Genomic DNA, 22,924 nt, shown 5'->3' with positions numbered 1-22,924 from the left:
GGGACGAAGTGCTGTTCCGTTCCTGCCAACGGGTATACACCCGGAGATGTTTGGGGTCCTACCTTTTCTAACACACCTCACTCAACTCTACCGGTAAATCAGATTACGTGAGCAGAGAGAGGATAAAAATTGATAGCAATATATATGCCATTCCCGATAATATTGACCGATTCGATCATGAATTATAGTAATTTCTCGCGCTTCACGCGTTCAGGCAAGAAAAGCTGACTCACCAAACGGACACCCGATTTAGATGATAAGTAGCGGTCGTAATAGCGCATTGCATGAGGGAGGTCTAGGGGGGCGACGCCACCCAGAAGTTTGGTTTATCACCCTATTGGGGGGGGCAAGACCAACGTTTTTGGGGGGGCTGACGAAGTGCTGTTACCGCCCTGGTTCCCGCCATGCCTATCAAAAACTAGGCTCGGTTCACTCGGATTTTCTGCTAATCAAAAGGGTTTAGCACCCAATCAGTCATGCGTAACATGAACTTCCAATACTTGTTTGTCTTGCATCGAAATTATTATTTGAGCATTTTGACCACGCCATTGCCTAGTGCCCAATGCCACAGTTCTTTTTCGATGTTAATATTTATTCCGCGGCTCTTTCCATTCCTTGTGAGTGCGCTCATTTGCTGGGTCATTTTCTGGGCTTTTTTGGCGCCGTAAGAACCAGGGCTTTGGAGCCCGAGCAAGGAGCCGGAACCCCGGAGCCGTGCATTTTCAGCGGAGCCGGAGCTGGGACCGGTGCTCTAAATGAAATTCAAGAGGACCCCGAGCTAGAGCCGGTTCCATGAACAGTAGCTCCGGCTCCGATGTATTGCATAAGATGCTATATGCTTTTACTGATGGTTGAATTCACAGATAATTTTACCATAATCGTTCAAAAAAATGAGAATGGTTGTCTCGTTAGCACCACCTTTTCTAACTAACCAGTAACTATGTTTAATTGTTTATACACAGCATGCGCCAAACCTGGGTAGGCTGGATTTCCCGCGCTTTACTTCGTAATTACTGTATTATAGGTAGGCTATACCCTCAAATTCGTAATCAGGACAACACCGACGGTCAATTGTGTGGTTCAAAAAATGAAAACTATGCATGTCACAAAACGGGATTGGTGCTTATGTGAGATGAGCAATATCCCTAATTAGTATTGAGACGAATATATAAGCGACGCCGTACGATATAACGTTGCTGCACACTGCACAGTGCACAATCTGCACATGTTGATTTAGAGGCGCGCATGCCTCACGCCGAGAAACATTGTCTCTGACGAACAAATGCACGTTCTTCGTTGATTGATTTTTAATCGTAGCGCCAAATTGAATAGTGTGTTATCGTTTTTGCCTATGAATTTAAATTCATCCAAGCGCACGATCGTTTAACGATTTGCGAACGTAAATAAGGAAATGCATCGAAGCAGCCCATATCGCTTTTATAGTCCGCATAGCCTACAAATGCCGCGAGGCGATGAGCTACAGTCAATGCGGTGTCCGAACCCTGCCCTGGTATTGAATACAAGAGGACAATTAGTGATTGGGTGCGTCCTTTCCAATTTATAATCATCAATTTTGTGTATTCATTCTTGTTTGCTTGATACACTCGTATTCTTGAATTGTCGCGCAACGTCACTTGCGAGTTTGCAGTATAATCGGTTACTGACTTGTACAGTGCACGATGTTGAATTAAAAGTTCTCATATATTGATGCACTACCAGATTGTCAGTGGCACTAATTTCGAGTTTATTCGATTCGTCTGAAGGGAAACCTTCTATACCCCACTAAACTTGATCGACAACGGACGGACTGGTAGCGAGCGCCCCAATGCCGAATTTGAGGCGGTTGGGTTGGTAAACAGTGGATTTCTGCTGATAAGGTCGCTCATTTCTGCAGTTACGTCAGAACAAATCATACCATTTAGAGATTAAATTGGACCGTATGACTTGATATTAACGTCACTGTTTTAATGCTGTATGATATGTGTACAATGTACATTGTACATGCAATGACATGGAGCAAATTGCGTTCTCGTGCAGATATGACGTCATCGACAGACGACACGAAGTAATTATTTCGTCACAGGACTTTGCATACCCCCACAAAATGATGGTTCCTTGCGACGGCTATAACTATAGAAATTAAACATGGAACGGCAACGACCGATTTTGCAGCTTCGTTCCGCTTCGCTGAGGCTGGACTGGTGAATTGTTTTGCGTAAGCGACGGTAGGATTTCTGGCAATCCAAAAGCTATCTTCCCGAGCGCAGAAATTATTGAATCTGGTCTTGATCGAAAGCTACTGTTGCACCAATTCCGAAAATATAAATTAAAATATTGATCAGGCACTGATCCACCTAGAATCTGTCCTCCAAGTCTGAAATATCGGGATTGTTCAGAACAATCGGGTAACCGCAACACGATGGCCATAACAATGACCCATTGCGACTCTCCGATTGTTCGAACAATGCCGATAGTTCAGATTGGAGGACGGATTCTAGGTGGATCAGTGCCTGATCCTTATTTTGATTTATATTTTCGGAATCGGTGCAACAGTAGCTTTCGATCAAGACCAGATTCAATAATTTCTGCGCTCGGGAAGATAGCTTTTGGATTGCCAGAAATCCTACAGTCGCTTACGCAAAACAATTTCCCACTCCAGCCTCGGCGAAGCGGAACGAAGCTGCAAAATCGGTCGTTGCAGTTCGATGTTTAATTTCTATAGCTATTACCGAACCATAGTTGCCCGAGCTGGAGCTGGAGCCGGAGCAGTGGTATCAATGACCTCCGGAGCTAATTCATCATAGAAGAGAACCCGATTCCATGGTAAGAACAGCAACGCGGAGGTAGCGGAGCCCAGATAAACCTCTTACAGGGAATTGAACGCGGGCCGCCCGGGTTGCATGCGCTTATCGCTACCAATACGCCAACTCCCCGGCTAAATGTTTCTTTATTGCAGTTAATTGTACGTTGCAATATATAATTCGGCAATCTGCTTCTGTGTTAACGGTCACAAATTATTTCTGTTTCTGTTTAATTTATCGCTTAACCCGACGACCGTTCCTGGTGAGCTTCATTCAGTAAAAATAAGCTGAAAGTATAATTATTTTGGCAATATTAATGTTTTGATGTGTAAATCTGTTTCCCGTCAGTTTTCTGTGTAAACACTAAAGACTTCAAAAGTATGCAGGCTTCCGCTAAAAAAAAACACGATTCGTCTTGCTTCATGAAGCGTATAGCAAACGATGTAAACTTCACAGTGATATCGTAAAATATTGTCGATCAATAGAAGTGGTCGGAAACCTATGGGTATAAGATATATCTCTTTGCCAAATATTTATTTTTGTACAGAATTGATCAATATTGCAGCAACTTATTAGTAAATTTTCATCACGTCCAGAATAATTTTTTGTCGTGACGATAAAAACATGTTTTTGAGAGAAAGACAACACCGTCTTCCGGTTCATGGGCTCGGACCCTCTCTTTTCAAAATCCTCAAATTTAAGTTAATGTCGCCCCGACGAACTACGTTCTCGTAACTCAAGTATCGCATGTTTTAAACCAGGAGTCCCCAACACGCGGCCCGTGGGTCGCATGCGGCCCGTGAGGTCATATTCTGCGGCCCGCGACCTGATTTGAATAAATTTCGGAAGAACGCTTAGTAAAGCATTTTAAAATACTGAAATTGATTTCAGTTTAAACATATTGTTGCTGTTGTTCAAAGTAAGCCATTCTACTGTGCCCACTATCACTATTCCTCACCAGCTGATAGGGCTGGGCGCAATGATTCGAGTACTCGAATCTGAATCGGGTATTAATTTTAATGATTCGAGTCGAGTAATAAAATATGTTTTTTTTGAGTACTGAAATTATACTCTCCTCGCCATTGAAAGTTAATTTACCAACGAGAATTATAGTTTCGAAACTTATTTTCACTGTGGAAGCTTTGGAACCTTGATCGGCCGTATCGTAGCATACGAATCATATAGTACAAAGCTACGAACGTTACTAGAAATAGCACATTTCCGAAGTCATGATCATCCCACAAAATTTTCACCAAGTTCAATGAAATCGGTATCGTCGAAAAAATACCAAAGTATCTTTAATGTGATGGATAACGGGCTTTATATTATTTGTGGTCACAAAAAAGGTACATATTTGAACTTTGCCATGTTGCATTACGTTGTGACGTCATAATGGGTGATACTCGATTACTCGACTCGACTCGAAGCATATTACGTGATTCAGAATCGAATAACTCAGGTACTCGATTTTGCCCAGCCCTACTAGCTGATACTGCTTCGGCGATGGTAATGTCATTCCACGGAGGATAATTTGCTGATATGAATGGGCATATTGCCTTGACGTGCACTGCCAAGACCGAGACGCTTAAAAAACGACTTCGGACTCTCCAAAAGACCATGCTTTATGATGAGATAGTTTTCCAGAAAGTGGGTGGCTAATCCAATATATTTCCACTATATACCGACAATTCTGATGAGAGGCAGACATGGGGTGATTGCTTCACGAATGTAATCGATTGCGATTACGATTACTTCTGAATCACGCGATTACGATTACGATTACAGCAAAAACAGGAAGTAGTCGATTACGATTACGATTACATTGGAAAAGTAATCACGATTACTCACGATTACATTTATTTTGCTTGTTATAACTGATCTTAGAGGATTGGTAGACTATACAAGGATTGTGATGAAAAGGGCGTAATGAGATAACAACTTTCTTTATAGGCAATACTTCATTTGCTTGTTACGTCATAACATACCCGATCGCCAGCTTTATAGAGGACGATTTATCGCACCCACCGATTTGCATTATTGCTAGGTGCGTAACTGCCGCACCACAAACACCCCAACAGGGTGGGGATCGAGGTCGAAGGGGACTCCAAAGTAATTCGTAAATCAACATAAATTATAGGGTATTTTCGAAAGATTTATTTAACTTTAAAATTTTCTTCGAGCTTCGCAATTTAATGTCTCTAGATAATTTGATTTTGAAATGCATACGTCTCTACCTCAAGGAAAATGCATGCCTAATTTTTAGGAATAGGCATTTCGGTGCCGTCATTACCGCGCCACGACACACGAAAATATATATGCCGTTGCGGCCATCATGCGACTCCACAAATTGTGCTACCAAAGAAAGACCTAGGCCGAAACTTTGGGTATGTGCCCATTGTCAATAGCCGCGGTGGATGGGCGTGACGAATAGTCGTGTCCTTCAAATCTGATCCCAACAATACAAATGCAACGGGGGACACCCTCGGAGGAATGAAGACGTGACAATTTGTGTGTTCGTCTCACGAAAGTTTTAGTCTGCTACGTTTGCGTGACTATAATATCTTTTGATTATATAACAGACGCGAGTAGTATAGTAGATCGCTCGCGAACGGCCATTGTTTCTTATGGGCGGGGTGGCATGGTGCCGAGAAACCGGGGGTGGCATGGTGACCCTTATGTTTTATGGCGGGGGTGGCATGGTGCAATTGTATCTTATGGCTGCGGTGGCATGGTTACCTTTTCGGGTATAGGCGGCGGCGGCATGGTGCCGTGAAACTCGTGGTGGCATGGTGACCCTTATCTCTTATGGGTGCGGTCGCATGGTGCCATTGTGTCTTATGGCTGCGGTGGCATGGTTACCTTTTCGGGTATAGGCTGCGGCGGCATGGTGCCGAGAAACTCGTGGTGGCATGGTGACCCTTATAACTATAGGCTGCGGTCACATGGTGCCATTGTGTCTTATGGGTGCGGCGACATGGTTACCTTTTCGGGTATAGGCGGCGGCAGCATGCTAACGTGAAAACTCGTGGTGGCATGCTAATGTTTTTTGGTATACGTGCGGCGACATGCTAACGACGATAAATGTGTCTGTCATGTATTCTTACGGGATCTGTGATGAGTCGCCATGTGTTCTTATGGGTGCGGTCGTGCCGATTCGTACTTTCAGGCATCTCTCGCGCGGTGTTGAATATGTATCAAGTGAATAGTCATGTGAATGAATCTTTGTTAATGTGTATATCGTTATTCTTATGGATGCGGCGATGATTCGTACTTTCCGGTATAGGCTCCGGTCGCATGATAGCGTTATGGAGATAGGGATCGGTCGCATGCTAATGTTTTTAGGTATACGCGCGGCGACATGCTAACGACGATAAATGTGTCTGTCATGTATTCTTACGGGATCTGTGATGAGTCGCCGTGTGTTCTTATGGGTGCGGTCGTGATTCGCACTTTCAGCCATCTCTCGCGTGGTGTTGAATAGTCACCAACAATAACCGCACAAACGGAAACGCGGCTTGTAAGAGGATTTACGCAGTGCGTGCGACCTATATTTCGAGTGACCTGCGCGCTGAATTGTTGCCCGTGCAGCTGTTTTGTGCTACTATCGTATCGATTATTACACTAATCCAGTCAGTGCGAAATAGTTTGCTAATTCTAGGAATCACTTCCAAGGTAATATTTTGGTAATTAGTTTACCGCAGAGCCGGCGTAGACGACGATTCGAATATCAACAATAACCGCGTTCGCATACTAACACTCTAAAAAGGTGTGAAATATTTGTAAAAATCCTACGACCACTCACAAGATAACACATCAGAATAGTCATCTCTCGTGGTTTGGTGTTACAAAGGTAGGAATTATAAGTAATATTTTGGACGACAATGATATATCGTTATTCTTATGGACGCGGCGACATGATAACGTTACAGGTATAGGCTGTGGTGGTGATTCGCCATGTGTTCTTATGGGTGCGCTCGCACGTCGTACTTTCAAGTATAGGTATCTCTCGCATGTCGTATTGGAAACTCGTGTTGGCTCGCTCACGCGGTGAAATTTTAGTAATCAGTTTGTCACAGAACTTGATTTCGCTGGTAAGATTTAACAAGTAACGAATACCCAGGGAAAAAATAGATTTCCAAGTGAAAAAGAATTGTTAACCAGGGAAAAAATAGATTTCCAAGTGAAAAAAGTTTGTTAACCAGAGAAAAAATATGTTTCCAAGTGAAAAAGGTTTGTTACCAAGAGAAAAAATATGTTTCCAAGTGAAAAAGGTTTGTTACCCAGGGAAAAATAGATTTCCAAAGGAAAAGGGGTTTGTTACTCTAGGAAACGATAGACCCCCAAGAGAAAATGTATTGTTGCACTGGGTAAACGATAAATCTCCAAAGGACAATGGTATTTTTTACTCAGGTAGCGTCTGACCTCTAGGTGAAAATGGTAATTTTACTCGGGTAGGTATCGTACGTTTAGTGTGATTGGTCTTGTTAAACGTAGTTGCCGAGTTGTACAATATACTTTTCGTGCGTATACAATTACGAAGGGGTGGAAAATGAAATTGCTATTATGATCGTCAGAAGATTGTTGTATGTTGATTTTTCGGAGTAGCAACCCTATCATTCGCATATGACAAGCAAAATCATTAACGCGAATACATGTAACTGGTTCGCTCGGTCTCGACCAATGCAAAATACATAATTCGTTTTTTTGAAACCGTAGCGAAGACCACATGTAAATCGATGCGATAGACTTCTACCCCCTTACATTCAGTTGTGTCGTGTCCATTTTAATACGGGCCCCACGTGTATGACATGCACACACTAACACCGTAAACAGAAGTCGATGATTTTGATTAATAAAAAATATTTCTTGACTACATCGGAATGTCTATGTTGTAGAAAGTAAATACTTTTATGAAGTTGTGTGTTTAATGAAAGCGATTGGTTACAAGTATGTGTTGGGGAAAGAAAATTTATTTTTCTGTATGTGACGAAATGAAAATAGATTCGTGGTTTTAATTGAATTGTGACTGTGTTGTTTTAATGTAAGTTTCAACAGGTAGACTTGACACTGAACAACAATTCGACCCACAAAACATATTCGTTGTATGATTTGTCACTGGTGTGTAAAGGGTTAGGAATTTTTTGAATGATAATATCTACTAGCTGTTTTGTTGTGAGGGCGATCATGTGATGAGTCATCACTTTTCCTTAGCAAAGTAGATTGATCTATGTGAAAGATGTAAGGACCGTGACTAGAAAACATATGTACTTTGTTGTTGGAGTAGCTGATTTACTGCTATGGTGTTGACGTAACCCTCCGGAAGTGAGTATGCTTTTCTTTCACGAAAGTTTACGTGGCTCCGTTGTAATAAATTTGTGTTAACTAAACTCGGATGGATACTGCAATTGTGCTGGACTTACACATGGTATTCGCATACTGTACACATACAAACTTTTGTGTAAACAACTCTGATGTTTCTGTTCGTACTAGTTCTGTGTTGAACTATTTGATTATTAAGATACATGAACACCCATTCAGACAATAGAGGTCTTGTGATATCGAAACAGTTTGTAGAGTCTAACCAACCATTCTTTAGTTTCGTAATGCGAGAATATCGAGTAAAGTTAATTACTTAGTGTGATGTTAATATCCTTCGTACTTTTGTAAGAGTTGTGGAGTAACATACAAAGTAACTAGTTGACACAAACAAAATATTGAATGACTGCTAACGCATTGAGTTCATAATCCAAGAGGGTGAAATTTGTTTACTGTTAAACTAACATAACTCATATCCAGCAAAACAGATACAATCCGATGATGTGATGTTGGTCAATATCCATAATGTAAAGATTGAGTAAATCCTCCTCCGTCAGGTGGGTGTGATTCAAATCAATAGCATGTTACACATAAACATCATTTGTATTGAGGGTGATATTGTGAAGATGATGCCGCAACAACACAACAAGTAATATTTTGTATCGGGTGTTTGTACTTTAGGAATAGCGGAGTGTGTGATATTTTGGATATGTGTGTACGGTTGTAAACTAGGGTTGTTCTTGGGTCGTGCGTAGGGTAAATCAGAACTATGTCTAGAATTCAAACACATCCAAGTACGTTTTACTGACTATGATTACATTTACTTTGACGAAAGGAAATGGAAAAATTCAAATGGATACTACTGACGAACACAAAGTGCAAAATGGTTTTATCAGATTTAGGTGTAGGATATCTTTTCGATTTCTTTACCAGAGTGTGTTTTACAAATAATTCCAGTACACCTAACTATAGGATACATTTGGCAAACATCGTGTAAATTGTTTCTTTGTGATGGTAACGACAGTAGTTAGTATGATCGGTCGCGATTCGTAATGGGGTTCTTATGGGCGGGGTGGTGACGCGCCTGAAAACCGGGGGTGGTGATGCGCCTTTTTTGCTATAGGCTGCGGCGGTGATGCGCCATGTGTTCTTATGGGTGCGGTCGTGATTCGCCTTTTTTGCTATAGGCGGTGGCGGTGATTCGCCGTGAAAACTCGCGGTCGTGACTCGTCTTTTTTGCTATGGGCTGCGGCGGTGATGCGCCATGTATTCTTACGCGATATGTGGTGACTCGCCATGTGTTCTTATGGGTGCGGTCGTGATGCGCACTTTCAACCATCTCTCGCGTGGTGTTGAATAGTCACCAACAATAACCACACAAACGGAAACGTGGCTTGCAAGAGGATTAAGCAGTGCGTGCGACCTATATTACGAATGACCTGCGCGCTGAATTATTTCCCGTCCAGCTGTGTGCTACTATCGAATATTACACTAGACCAGTCAGTGTGAAATAGTTTGATCGTAAATTATGATATATGATGTCGTAGTTTAGTCGTGTCAAATGACCGATCGTGTTCTCTTTCCTCGCTATTGATTGCTACCTGAATAATACTTTCGGCTTATTCGCTGTTTCGCGCCTACAGAATAGTCTGCTGTTCACAGTCGCAACAAGAATCACAAGTATACACATTTACACATTCGTTTATTACTCTGAAATCAAACTCTTCACAAAAGCACGTACAATCGTATCATTCGCTTTTTTATGATCGCCAAAATTATCCAAGTATTCCTCGGTTGAAAACCCTTGAGCTCTTTTTATCAAGAATGCAATAGCATGATCTCCACACACATCCGAAGTTTTACTCTGTAACTGTTTGCCAGTCACGGAAAATTCATCCGGATCCAGGAATTCGATTATCTGAGGTTTTAGTGGTCCGAAACCCAGTGAATCATGAAAATGGGTATCCTCATCTCTGTATATAGAAACCCAGTGAGACCCGGGCAAACTCGACTCGTCGTAATTAATGGTGATAGCGAATTTCCCGCTAATTGGTTTCTTTGGTAACTGGTCTACTGGATAAGTTCCTAGATATAGACTTTGTGTGTCAGGGTGGTTATAGAGAATATCATTGATCTCAGACGTATTCATATTTCGACGACTTGTCTTTTTTGATTCAGCTGTAGAAGATGTTGAAACTCCTTCAAACATAACAAGGTTACGGAGGTTGGTAAAGGCTTCGATGTAGTCAAAACCAGATGCACAGTTCCTGTCTTATGAAGTTGATAACAGCCCAAACTATTATCGGGCGTCAAATCAAACACAAAAAGAGTGTACCCATTGACATAATCTTTGCGAGAAATATTTAAAGGTGCCTCGGATTCCCAGCGACCTGTCTGAGAGAATAGTGTCATATAACCTTCGAGTCCGCCATGTTTATCAAAATCGAAATGAAATTCACGTCCGTTAATTTGACGCCCATCCACACTTAACGAAAGATTTTGAACATCAAAGTGTTTAAAGTTGAATGGATTTTTAGCTCGAACACCGTTAAATGTCGTGGTCTCGACTAAACCAATTACGATCTTCTTTGGCATGGTACCGCTAACTAACTCTCTATCAATTTTCGACAAGCCCGCCGCGAATGTATGAGTCGACATTTGTAAGCGTATCCAGGGATACTTTGCAGTATTCTTCTGTAGTACAGACTTGTGTGCTAAGCTTACACTTTCAGCGATCTTCATCTGTTTGACATACACTTCCATTTCGAGTAAAACAATTTGTACATCCTCCGCATCACCGAGCAGACAGAAATTATCTTCGTTACGTGTAAACTTTAATTTCATGTCGACATTATCCAGCATACATCTAGACTGTTCAAAAAGACCCATTCGAATTTTTCCGATCAACTCTAGCGGGGTGCTGTTTTTGGTAAGGTCTTTTCGTTTAACATATCCAGTATTCGCTGCACCAAGAACATCCATAGAGCCAGCGACATCTTTATAAAAACCTTGTCCTTGCACAAAACTCTCCGAGGCGCCGTGAGTATCATTCAACAACCGGGAGATATAAGCTTTGTAGGCATGACAATTATCCGAATTTGTGATAACCTCATTTGAAATAGTTACATCGATTTGTTTGAAAAGAGAATCCAACATGTTATTGATCAGGCCCACTTGTGTATCGTTTGCTAAATCAGTTCCATCGCGTTTAGTGAGCTTCAAACGTAATCTCAAGAACGTGTTTTGTAGATCCATATATCGATCCGTCCTTGGTAATTGTACTTCCATGACATTACCTAAACTATGGGGTTTGACGACGACATATTGCGATTCCTCAATACTGGTTTGTGTGTGGGGTATACTAAATATGTTTAATCCCGAGTTATGACATTCTCTGGAACCCGCGTGCATCAACATTGTTCTTAGTCGAATATATCCTGTTGTTTACGACGACGTTTGGATGAAGTGTTCTTTGACTTTGTTTTTTTCCTTTTTATAGCTTTTGGGGTTAAAATTTTATCAATCACTCGACCACCAGCTTGTTTACTTCTCTTGACAACACTAGACTTGATCGAGTTACCCCGTAATAGATCTCTCGCTATTTCACCTCCAGTCCGTAACAATTGACCGCCGGCGTATTTCGCAATAGGTGTCACTAAACGACCGAGTGATTTAAACAAACTCCCGATACCGGAACCGGCTTGAACTCCACCACTAAAATATCCATAACCATCGCCTGTCTGGTTATAATGACGATGGACAGAATGATGATCACACGTGAAAACAACTTTCATAATCGCTTCCTAATGTTAAATGTAGCTTGCAATGAACGACTTATTATATTTATAGGTTCCCCAAACTCATCCCTGAGGTAAAGACATACAGAATCTACGACATCTTTTGAAACAGGGAAATAATACGGATTTGTCGCTACCCAATTATGCGTGACATCACCAGGTGTCAGTGGTATAACTCGTAATAAACGCGCTAACGTATCTCCAAGTAAGTGAGGGTGAATAATATCACAATACACAAACAAATATTGCCCAATCGCCGGTTCGGTTAAAGTGAAATCGATCTCCATGAGGGCTAATTCGCAATATCTCGTCGGGATGTTGTTGATGGTGAGTAGTCTGTGTTCAAAATCAGCACCAAGCATAGAGGTGGTTAACGTCACTATTTTCATCGCGCGTGAAGTGTCAATGTGGTCTCTATATCATGTACTAACTGACCGTATTGGTCCCTGATGGTGATTTTTATATCGCGGATGTGGTTAATCGACACTGGGAAATAAAACGGTTTTTCATATACAACTTCTTGTCTCATACACGTCTCGTTATTTACTTGGATCACACGAAGCAATTGACTCATGTAATCACCCACCGGATGATGTCGTAGTACATTCATATACACAAAAAGATATCTGAGGTGGGGTTGAGTTGGTTTAGGTTTGATCGACATGACATTACATACTGGTGTCGACACTTGATCAACTACACTGAAATAATTCGTGAATATATCCGTGGGATGGAGTGTGATACGTTTCGAGTAACGAATTCGGAAAAGTTCATCGTTGATTCTTTCGGTGAAACAGTGTTTGAAACTGTCAGATAATATTCTTCGCGTCAACTCGAGGTTGTTTGCATAATTCCCAAGTGGTGTTAGGTACGCTTCTACTATTCGATCTTTCTCATTATGTAGCTCCCAGAGTGCTTGATCACGATTGATTATAATTCGATCAAGAGATTCACTGACAAAACTCATATCCATCAACGCAAGCTCATTACAAATAATTTCATTCGGTAACACCACCGAGAATTCACCTTGGGTGCCAGACAACGTGATGTAACTCATATTGAATCAACAGCTCTACGACGGAAGCGTAGGGTTACTGTCACTGGTGCTTTTCGAAATTTAATAGGGTTGCCAGCTGCATCACGTAGATAAATTCGTATCGTTCTAAAATTGTTTCTCGCTAAAGCAAAGAAGTATGGTTTTGGGAATATGTTGATTTGGTTTTCATTCGGTTTAGCGGTTACAGTAACCACCCGTAAAAGTTGTTGCAGCTTGTTACCATATGGTCTTGGTTGTATCAGATCGCAATACACATAAACCTTATCAATCCGTTCCAACTTTATCGCAGGTGTAAATATAAATTCTACCACTCCGCGGCGACGAGATACAACGCGTCTAAATGTTATTATGTCCAACACAGAACCAAGCGGTATCAGTCCGTAAGGTTCGGGTGAATCATGCGTGGTACGGGGTATGTGTTTGGCGCTAGAGTCTGAGGTGTCGGTATTTATGGATGCAGCTCGCTTGTGTCTTTTTTTACTCGTGACTAATCTTCTGAATGTGATTCTAAAGTCTCCGAATCCTTGTAAAATGAAAATGTCCCCCATGTAATATTTCTCGTACGATTCTAACATTTCACCGATGCTGTAATACGAGCCTTCGGGGATATAATACCGTTCGGTGTATCCATTTGCATCGACAAATCCAAAACCTATACTTTTCGCTGTCACTTCAATTCGCGGTTGAAAATCATGTGGGAAGGTCAGCTCACATAATCCCAGCTCATGGCGACTCATTTCTAATTCTTTGTAAAGTTCCGTTTGAAAATCTGTGCTAGTATTCGGAAATTTATCCAAACTCGCATTCGAAGGTAGAGTCAACAACATTTTATTGTTTCTTTCAACATATACGGTGAGGTGATGGATTCGGTAATAAATACCCAAGTGAAGAAGACAGTAGCGTTAAATATATCTCACGATCCACCCCGACAGAAATTTGATATAATGAAAACACGATTACACACACTAACATACAAATCTGTACAATAAACACAATCTGGTTTTTCAGACTGTTCGAGACTTGACCCATGCGAGATGAGACGGAATCAGAATCCATAGTTTGGTTGAACAACATTTTCAGCGTCTATTTATACAAATCCGAGACCCAAGAATTAAATTTAGACGGATAACCCAACCATTTTACAAGATATTGCGTTTTCTTTCCTTTCCTGCGAGTAGACAGGATTTTTTCGATATTGTAAATATTATTATTTTTAGTTATTGGTTGTAACTCTTCACGCTGAAAGCGACCGTCTATAACTTCACCATGGTAGTCTTTCAATTGATAAGTAGGAGGGTCACCTTTACGACATTGAGATACGAAAAAGATTTCTTCGGTCCAACTCGCCAAGGCACTTTTTACAAAATTACCACGCGATTTCGAAATCCTGACTGGTGTGCCAATAGTTAGTTTGGGTTTTTTAGGGGTCATGTCACCGTATAACCTATGGAAAATTTGTTCTTGATTTGAATAATCAACATCCGCTGGAGGACACCCTATAGCCACGTGAAAAGTAGTGTTATATCCTCGGCATATCTCGGACAGGACCTTGACATAATTCAAAGTCTTATTATGCGTGAAATAACGGTATAATACCTGCTTCAGAGTACGAATAACACGCTCGCATATCGACGCTTTCAGTTCACTATTTGTATGAAAATGTCGCACATTGTTATCTTTCAAGAAAGTCTGAAACGCACGATTAGTAAACTCGGAACCCTGATCACTTTGTATAACATGAGGTATACGATCCTTAAATATTTCCTTGAATCCGCGAATAATACCTTGCGAGGTTTTGTTTTTGAGTGGATACAGATATAAAAATCGGCTGAAACAATCGATCGTCACCAACACATATTTAAAATTATCGTTTTCTTTTGAAAGATTTTGCATATGCATGAGATCGGTTTGATACTGAACACCGAGACCGGACGTAATCACTCTAGGTCTCTTAAATTTCTTTCGATAGGGAAAATGTTTTGTGTACGCGTCCTTGCTCGAAAGAAACTCCTTGACTTTGGCTCTATTCCGCCCTCTAGAGAATACGTATGCACCGCGATAACTACCAGGTAGCCCTGGCGTGAAATACTTAGTATGGCTCCCATCCGTATCGTCTCGGGGTCTTGGGTGTACGACCGCTTTTCGTCGGGGCATGCTGAGGCTTTACTTTGCTTCGTCGGCTACTCGGTGATGGTATAGGAATCCTTGATGGTTCACCCTTGATCAGGCGTCGCAGTGCATCCAACTCACTAGCCGAAAATAGATTCCTTTGTTCTGATATATCGATTTTCATCGGTTGATTCAGTGTGTCGTGTTTTGTTTGATAACGATTTAGGGCGTCGTTATATAAGGCTAATTTTCGTTCTTGGGGTATGTTCATCTGTAATATGTCGCTCATACATTTGTCGATATCCAAATTCAATTTCTGAACGTCAGCTCCGTTGATCGGATTCGGATTTATGAAGATTTTTTTAAAAGAAGTCATTTTTTGAAAAGATTACCGAGTAAACCAGTGACGACGGGTAGGATGCTTGATAATAGAGTCATAAACATACCCCCATTCTGGTTAACCATACGTTTCTTATGTCGAATAGGGATGTCTTTCCTGACAAGTCGACGTAAACTACATTTATGAGCTGATAGTCGCTTTCTTTTATACTTTGAAAGAGGGATGTTGCCGTTTAAAATGTTCTTTGTACAATCGCATATACACTCGATCAATTCTTTGCTGGCTCCCGATATAATTTGCTTGCGTATCTCGGGTTTACTTTTATGTAGGAACTCTAGTGTGGGTATATGCCGCCGTGTCCGAGCTGGTACCTCGGTCATTTTGAGTTTAAAGTCGCCTCTGTGCTTGGCTATTTATACCATCGGGCTATAAACCACCATGGTTTCACCAGGGAATATATTGGTCATAACGCGTCGATTTTCAGGTGCTTCTTGCGTGAGATCAATAAATAAATAACTATGAGGTTGTCTAGCAGCGTCACGATAAGCCTCTGTTAAAAATCTAGAGTTTGGGTACATTTGTCGACCAAGAAAACTGATCTGCTGTTGGTCGCGTGGATTCTTGAAAATCACCATATACGAGCTTGAAAGACTCAAGTCACGTGCTCCTTTACCCTTGTGGTACAGGTTCTGCGTGATATAGCAAATTGACTTGGCTGAATGATGAGAAAATCTTGTAAAGTAGTCTGCAATTTTCGCCGTCTCAGTCATGAAATCATCCACTATAATCAAGGTGTCTTCAGAGCAAACCTTCAACTCTTCTAAAATATCTAGACCGGCGTGGAATTCTACGTTATGCATCGTCTTGAAAACCTCCTGATAATTATTGTAACAATATACGACCCTGGACACACTAGGTTTAATCATTGATGTGGCATGCCTAATCAGCTTTGCAACAAAAGTAGTCTTCCCACTTCTTGAAGGACCACTCACAATACACGCGAATGGGTGGATCAATTCCATCATTTGTTGTTTATTGAAAACTCGATAAAGTGCATTTGTTTATATATCAACAAGGTTGGGAATATCCACTGTTGTAGTCATCTTGTTCTAGTGGAATATATAAACCCAGTAGAGTTCGATTTAACAATTTTCCCCGGGTTATGAAATCTTCATCTGTCCCTCGTAATTTCGTCAGTGGAAGTTGTAGTGTTACGAACGCTTTATTCAGGTTGTCAAGCAGCTGATCCCAATCTGTAAAATAATAAATCGCATAAGAGGATTCATAACACGAGAGTATTCATAGCGCTTTAAAATCTAACAGTGTTTCTATAACAACTATAGACCTCACCCTTGGAACACTCTTTCAAATCTTTATGTTGTCTCGACACGCGTTGTTCGTATAATTCATGCGATATCTCTCGATTCAAATACAGCTCCACGAAGTGTACATGATCGCGGCGTTGTACAAGTGTCTTTTCGTGTAACCGAGTCAGACCTGCTTGTTCCAGAACAGATATTATGTAATCACTAGCCATCTGTAAAACAAGACACAGATTTCAGGAAATGTTATTACTAAAACGTTTTAGTTACAACATTTCGAAAACACCCACAGATTGTAAACAAAGTTTCACCTAAAACTATCAGTGTTCACCACAGATTATGTTCACAATGACCAAGAGAATCATCTTTGCAAAAATCATCGGTTGTAGCATCGCTACTTTCAGAGTCAGAACGAGATCGTTTCAAACTGTTTGCGATTCGATGTTGATCAAGGAAAAATTGGAATTTTCGATGTCGCTTGCGGGTTCTCAAGTAGGCTTGTCTCTCTTCGTGAGCGAAAAGTGGTATCCACGAACAATTTTTTCCCAAGACCACATAATTTGTAAGCTTTGCTCTGTTGAATAGGATGTGGTTATCACTCGGCGTCTTTCGATCAGGAAATTGTAGTTGAAGTAGCGCTTCTATGCAGACACTTCGGACACGGATCCATTTCTCGTCTAGTTCCCGCCGGCGCGCCTTGGATCGATCGGGTATCGTGCGGTCTGGTGAGTTGTCGTCGGTACCGTGAATCGAGAGCTGTGTTAATTCCTGCTCCAGTTCAAGCGTCTCTTTGTGCAAACTATTTAAATCTAATTCTGACATTACTGACTCAATATATGAAATAGCGTTATCCATCTGGAAAAACAAATGACACATTAGCACATAAAAAGTACAAGTAAATCATAATAATAGCAGACACACAGATAAAATACAATAGCACACAAAATATACAATTACGTCACAATGGTATTACACATTCAATGGCAGGGTTGACACACCATCCTCGAGCACTCGGCGTTTGGCATAGAAATAGGAAAATGTTTTACGCTGTTGTTCGTACGTATAGACACCCCTATCTCTGCACCGAAACCCCTTGTTCACTCCCCCGACGGATTGTCTAGATGTCAAGACACCCAGAAAAGTTTCGAAATCGACTGGGTTGGATTTCTGGAGACCTTTGGAAGCCAATTTTTTCTTTGGACCATCGCAAAAGTAATTTTTGGATTGGAGCCCGCAGAAGGATGTACCGCCTTCATACTCCACTTTCATCAAACCCGGTTGCCGAAGGTAATACGCATACGTGTCTTTGCAACACTGCCTCGAGCGATCAAAAGAAACCGGGTCAGCCAAAAACTCAGCTCGGTGTTTGTCACAAAAATAGCGTGGAAACCAGTTCTCATATTCAAGATAAAATTCATCCCTTTTCTCGGGGATAAGAATATCATCGAATGAGGCTGAATGCGAGAGATAGAGGGAGTCTGTGTCCATCATTAATAGCATGAAGCACTCGTCACGGAAATATTTACACAAGCAGTCATAAAAAAACGACAACATCTTGAGCTTAGCATTGTTATACACCCAGAATCCCACTTGAATACAGTTACCCCACTTGATCGTTTTAGGTCGCTTCGTTATTTCAAATAGATCAGCGTTCAATTCGTCACATTTCACAAAAAAACGATCCTTCACATTGGCGCCTAATTCGCTTTTATCACAGTAGGAGGTTCGTTTGAATTTACGTGGGTTCATCAAGACGCGACCATAACTGCTATTTCCGGCTAATTTTTGCGTCAGCGCAATGATCTCTAGGCTAGGGTCGCGGTCCCCTGCTCGTCGACAGTCTGAGACATTTTTCGCAAAGTTGTCAAAACAGGTCTTTTTTGTGAATTCGACCGCTTCGTGAATTTTGGATATAATCAATCCGTGTTCTACATACCACTTGATCAAGTCAGAGGTCAACAAGATTTTCTTACCCCAGTATGAAGCAACTAACATGCGCGTGGGTTTGGTGAGTAATTTACGATCAACGGCGAACTGTTTCATGTGACCTGTCAAATGCTCGCGAGACACCATCGTATTTTTGAATATCGGACATAGTTCAACAAACTTCCTTTGCAAATGTTTTGGCGTAAAAATATCGACTGATAAACACCCAAAGAATGTACCAGTCATTACCATCTCCATCAATTTTTGTGCGGTGACAGACTTCGTTCGAGTCAATTGTGGTTGAATACCATTAAGATACCGCACAATATCAGGATTTTCCTGTTTCTCCGTGCGCCAGTCGCATTCCCATTTACATATGACTTGATAATTGAGGCTTTTGTAATAATCATGAACACGTTTAGTCCGTTCTCGACGTTCCAAATCATCACAGCCAAATCTGCACTGATGTGCATGGAAATGACATCCAAGAAAAGACAAGATTACCCCTTGACCAGCTGAATTACGATAGAACCCATCAGCAGGGTAATTACGAGCTCCTACGCGGATTTCAGGTCCATTAAAAGCATGGTGGACATGTACATTGTGGGTATACGAATACCAGTTTAGCCATTGAGCTGCTGTCTCCCCCCATTTCGGTGCGGTCTTCACCGATTTGAATTTAGTACACTCAGCATCGAGTGGTTGCCAATGTACCGGGAAACCGGTTGGACTAGGTTCACTCAAAGCAAAAAGGTATAACGAATTGCTGTCCAGCCCTGTTACATGTTGGGTAATCTGAGCGTTTTCCTTATAAAAAAATTCTTTGATTCGAGTTTCACCCTGTTTTTGATATCGATGGAAAATGACCGACGGTCCGCCCACTAAATTGGCTCTGAATAGCGAAACCAGATCTTGGTGTTTATCATTGAACAAGGTGAAATCACGCGGAATGCTATTAAAAAGATGTCTTGATACAACCCCAGGTAGGGAGACAGCTTCCTTGAATATATCCACACTGAACTGACTTTTGAAAGATTGAAATTGTTTTTCTAACCCCTCAATGAAGTAGTGAGTATCGATTGCGTTGTACCATTTGAGATAATCACGTAAAGTTGTCATTTTGTTATCGTTCCAAACCTTCAAACAGTTTTCATATTCAGCTGTGGATATATTACGACCTTTTAGTGAGCTGTAAAACTCATCGTGGCTAGGAAGACTCGGATAATCTAACTTTTCCAAACTAGTCAGAAACTCGTACGGAAAATGACCCTTAGCTGCGCTACATTTGAAGGCTTTCAAATAAGCATCGTACGAGAACCCGGGTGCCAAGTAATTTACAATGTCCAAAAATTTAAGTCTGTTGGTTGTCAACGAGAGGAAGTTGTTACCTCGTTTCAATACATTCAGATTTTCATCAACGAGTAAACCCATCAAGTACTCTTTGAGACAGTTCAAGTCATACCGACCGCCATTGAACGATAAAACAGGGATTTGTTTTAAATATCGCATAAACTCCTCTTGTAAACGTTCAAGAGGTATTTTTCTCTCGGAAGGATCGAGTGCTTTCATTTCGGTAATTTTAGTTTCGAGCATGTCCAAGTAGTGTTGATATTCCATCTGTAACAGTCTGAATGACTCACTTTGAATATCATGAAAATGATCAACCATTTCCGCACACAAGTCGTTTGGGTCGCCGTTCGAGACAATTACATACGGCTCCAAGAACCCTTCCACATTAGAAGAGATGCTAACTGAAATGGGGATATGTTTGCACTCCCATGAAGTTTTGGCGGAATCTGGAATATCACACTTTTCGAACATGCTCTCGATATCAAACGCGATACGGTATTTGAAATAACGAAGCTGGTGAGGAACAAACACCCCTTCTAAATCAAGCTTTTCAAATATGTTCAGTGGAGGGCTATACACGCCGCCGGGAAACACTTCAACGGGTTCCGTTGTACATTTGTGTCTGGTCAATTCATACTGCTCATAAAAAAATCTTTCGCAAACATCACATTGATAGCTCTCAGCGTAACGGAATATATCAGTAATTAGACAGAAATGGTTGCTTTCTAAATGTAAGTACACAGGTTTCGCTTCAAACGTACTACGACGGAGTGCGACAGCTTTACCCTCAGTTTTTGTGTACACGAATACGGCCACATTAAACAAGTCCTCGATATCGTCAAGCATGTCGAGAGTCACACCAGATTCTACATTTACACTATACACCGAAGTAAACTGCTGAGCCAGTGCTTTTGTATCTTTTCCTAGTGAGTGCGCGATACAGCGAAATGCACACAGATTGTCTCTGTACCGATTTCGATTTTTTTGATGGGTAAATGTCATTATACATCTCGCTCTCGCAAGCCATATCGGGAGTTTAATACCAGCGCAACCAATCAACATCCCGTCGGTAGGATATACATAAAACTGTACATTTGTCAGACAGACCGGCAGTGACTTTGTGTTTGGTCGAGAATTTCGTAATAAATCGAGCGCCGTTTCCAACCTTATAGACTCAACAAATTCATTGAATTTAGCTATTGTTGAAATCGCCGCCGGTGTTTCTAATACACTATCAACATTCGCCGATGCATGAAAATAACGAAATCTCAAAGTCTCGATGTGGTACAAAATAAATGCATACGCGAAATTGATTTTGAAACGAGTCGACTCTGAGAAAAATATAGCTTGTATATCGCGGAAAACATCCGCTAGCTCCCGATCGATGACTCGAATATTATACACGCGCCGACTCTGATTCACTACATACGATTTTATCGCTTGCCAGTTCTGATTTACAACTTCTTGGCGTTCGTCGCCGATCTCTGGCGGCGCATTCGGTTCTTCGCGAACACGATTTCTCCGTCGTCGACTCATCTGTAAAATTAATAACACGCGGTCAAATTCAACACTTTGGGAACATTAAACTAGTCTTACTTACAATCTAGTTTCTTCGCCGGTGTCTTCCCGGATTCTTTATGCTTAATAAAACAACACATCATACTATGTCCGCTAACGTAGTGATGCAGCAGATAACTTACCAGTAGACTCGGCGTTCAACTTGAACCTTGAGCTCGCTCTGTCTGTTCAACAACATGAAGAATTACATTATGTTCACTAGTTCGGAACAGTAATAACTCACCGTTTCAATTCTTTAATTCAGGCGCTTGTTTTGTCTGGTGGATAAATAAATAACAAATTATATTCATAAATCAAAGTAATCGTACCGAATAACTTACTAATTAACTCCTTATCCACCAATCGCAGTCGAATATACCCAGACAGTCAGCCACGTTGTTCGCTACTCGACACCCAGAGAGAAAGACCTAAACCGCTGATTCGAGATTACAAGAGCGCCAGCACCACTAGTGGTTGCGTTTTTAGAATCTATTGTTTATTTATGGCTCTAATGTAAAATCTGAAACGGAAAACAGAAATTGAGAATAGACACTCACAACAATGAAAATCATTCAGCACAATCACAAATTATACTTCAATTTTGTTCTAATTTCTAGAAGTCGATGCAAGTACTCATTGGTTGCGGTATTTAATTCAGGTTGAATCTCATCAAGACTCCAACGCTGACCCTTGACAGTAAGCAATCGTTTGATGTCAGCCATGAGCTTTGTGACAGTCAAATTTTTTTTCTCCGTCAACGACTCAACATAACATAGTATTGAACCTAAATGCGGCTTAACAACGTCAATAGTCTGGAGGTAGGTGACCATCTTGTCAACTGTGTATTGACATAACTTTTCTTCCTGCTTCTTTTTTCCCTTCACGTCGTCGCGAAAATCATCGTCACTCGCGCTTTTAGATTTCACAGGTTTCTTACCAACCTTCTGTCTGGGTACGGTACGATTCAAATTTTTCGATTTCCCATTACGAAGCTGTTTAGCCGGTGGTATGCCCGCCGTTGTCGATATGGTTCTTTTTCGAGTTGGCTTGCCGGTTGATACAGATTTAGGAGTATCAGTCACCGATAGCGACCCCGCGGGGCGCGGTATCGTCATCCCAGAAGTCGACGGTTTCTCGGGATTCGGTAATTCGTTGCTAACGGCTGTCTCGTCGGTCGGTACACACGGTATCGTCACCAAGTTCGTGAGATCGTTAATCGCGCTTTCTCTAGCTAGTTGACCCGACTTCAGCCACGCCTGGCTCGCTATATCTGTATAGTTTGACTGCATTTCGATCGTTGCCGTAAGGTCGCGTTCTGCTGATTCAACTCTTAAATCCGGCGTCATCAG

The 22,924-nt window shown here is 41.4% G+C and overlaps 1 protein-coding gene across 1 annotated transcript; it reads right to left on the bottom strand.

Annotated features, from left to right (window-relative positions):
* Positions 1–16,432: 16,432 nt before the first annotated feature.
* On the bottom strand, positions 16,433–22,108 carry LOC145453804 (uncharacterized). Its single transcript, XM_080331786.1, has 4 exons — positions 21,719–22,108; positions 21,619–21,658; positions 16,771–21,554; positions 16,433–16,673 (listed from the first exon to the last, which is right to left on the bottom strand). The coding sequence occupies exon 3, from the start codon at positions 21,552–21,554 to the stop codon at positions 17,712–17,714; it is 3,843 nt and encodes a 1,280-aa protein (XP_080187912.1). The 5' UTR covers positions 21,619–21,658; positions 21,719–22,108; the 3' UTR covers positions 16,433–16,673; positions 16,771–17,711.
* Between the last annotated feature and the right edge of the window lie 816 nt (positions 22,109–22,924).

The sequence above is a fragment of the Botryllus schlosseri genome, chromosome 13, assembly GCF_051294905.1.
Source record: "Botryllus schlosseri isolate E-star chromosome 13, Bs_hap1, whole genome shotgun sequence".
NCBI classification, from domain to species: domain Eukaryota; kingdom Metazoa; phylum Chordata; class Ascidiacea; order Stolidobranchia; family Styelidae; genus Botryllus; species Botryllus schlosseri.
This window is presented reverse-complemented; position numbering and strand designations above follow the sequence as displayed.

Bases quoted from the DNA above. Each gene is read 5' to 3' on its own strand.
- LOC145453804 (XM_080331786.1), bottom strand. From the start codon at position 21,554: ATGAGTCGACGACGGAGAAATCGTGTTCGCGAAGAACCGAATGCGCCG.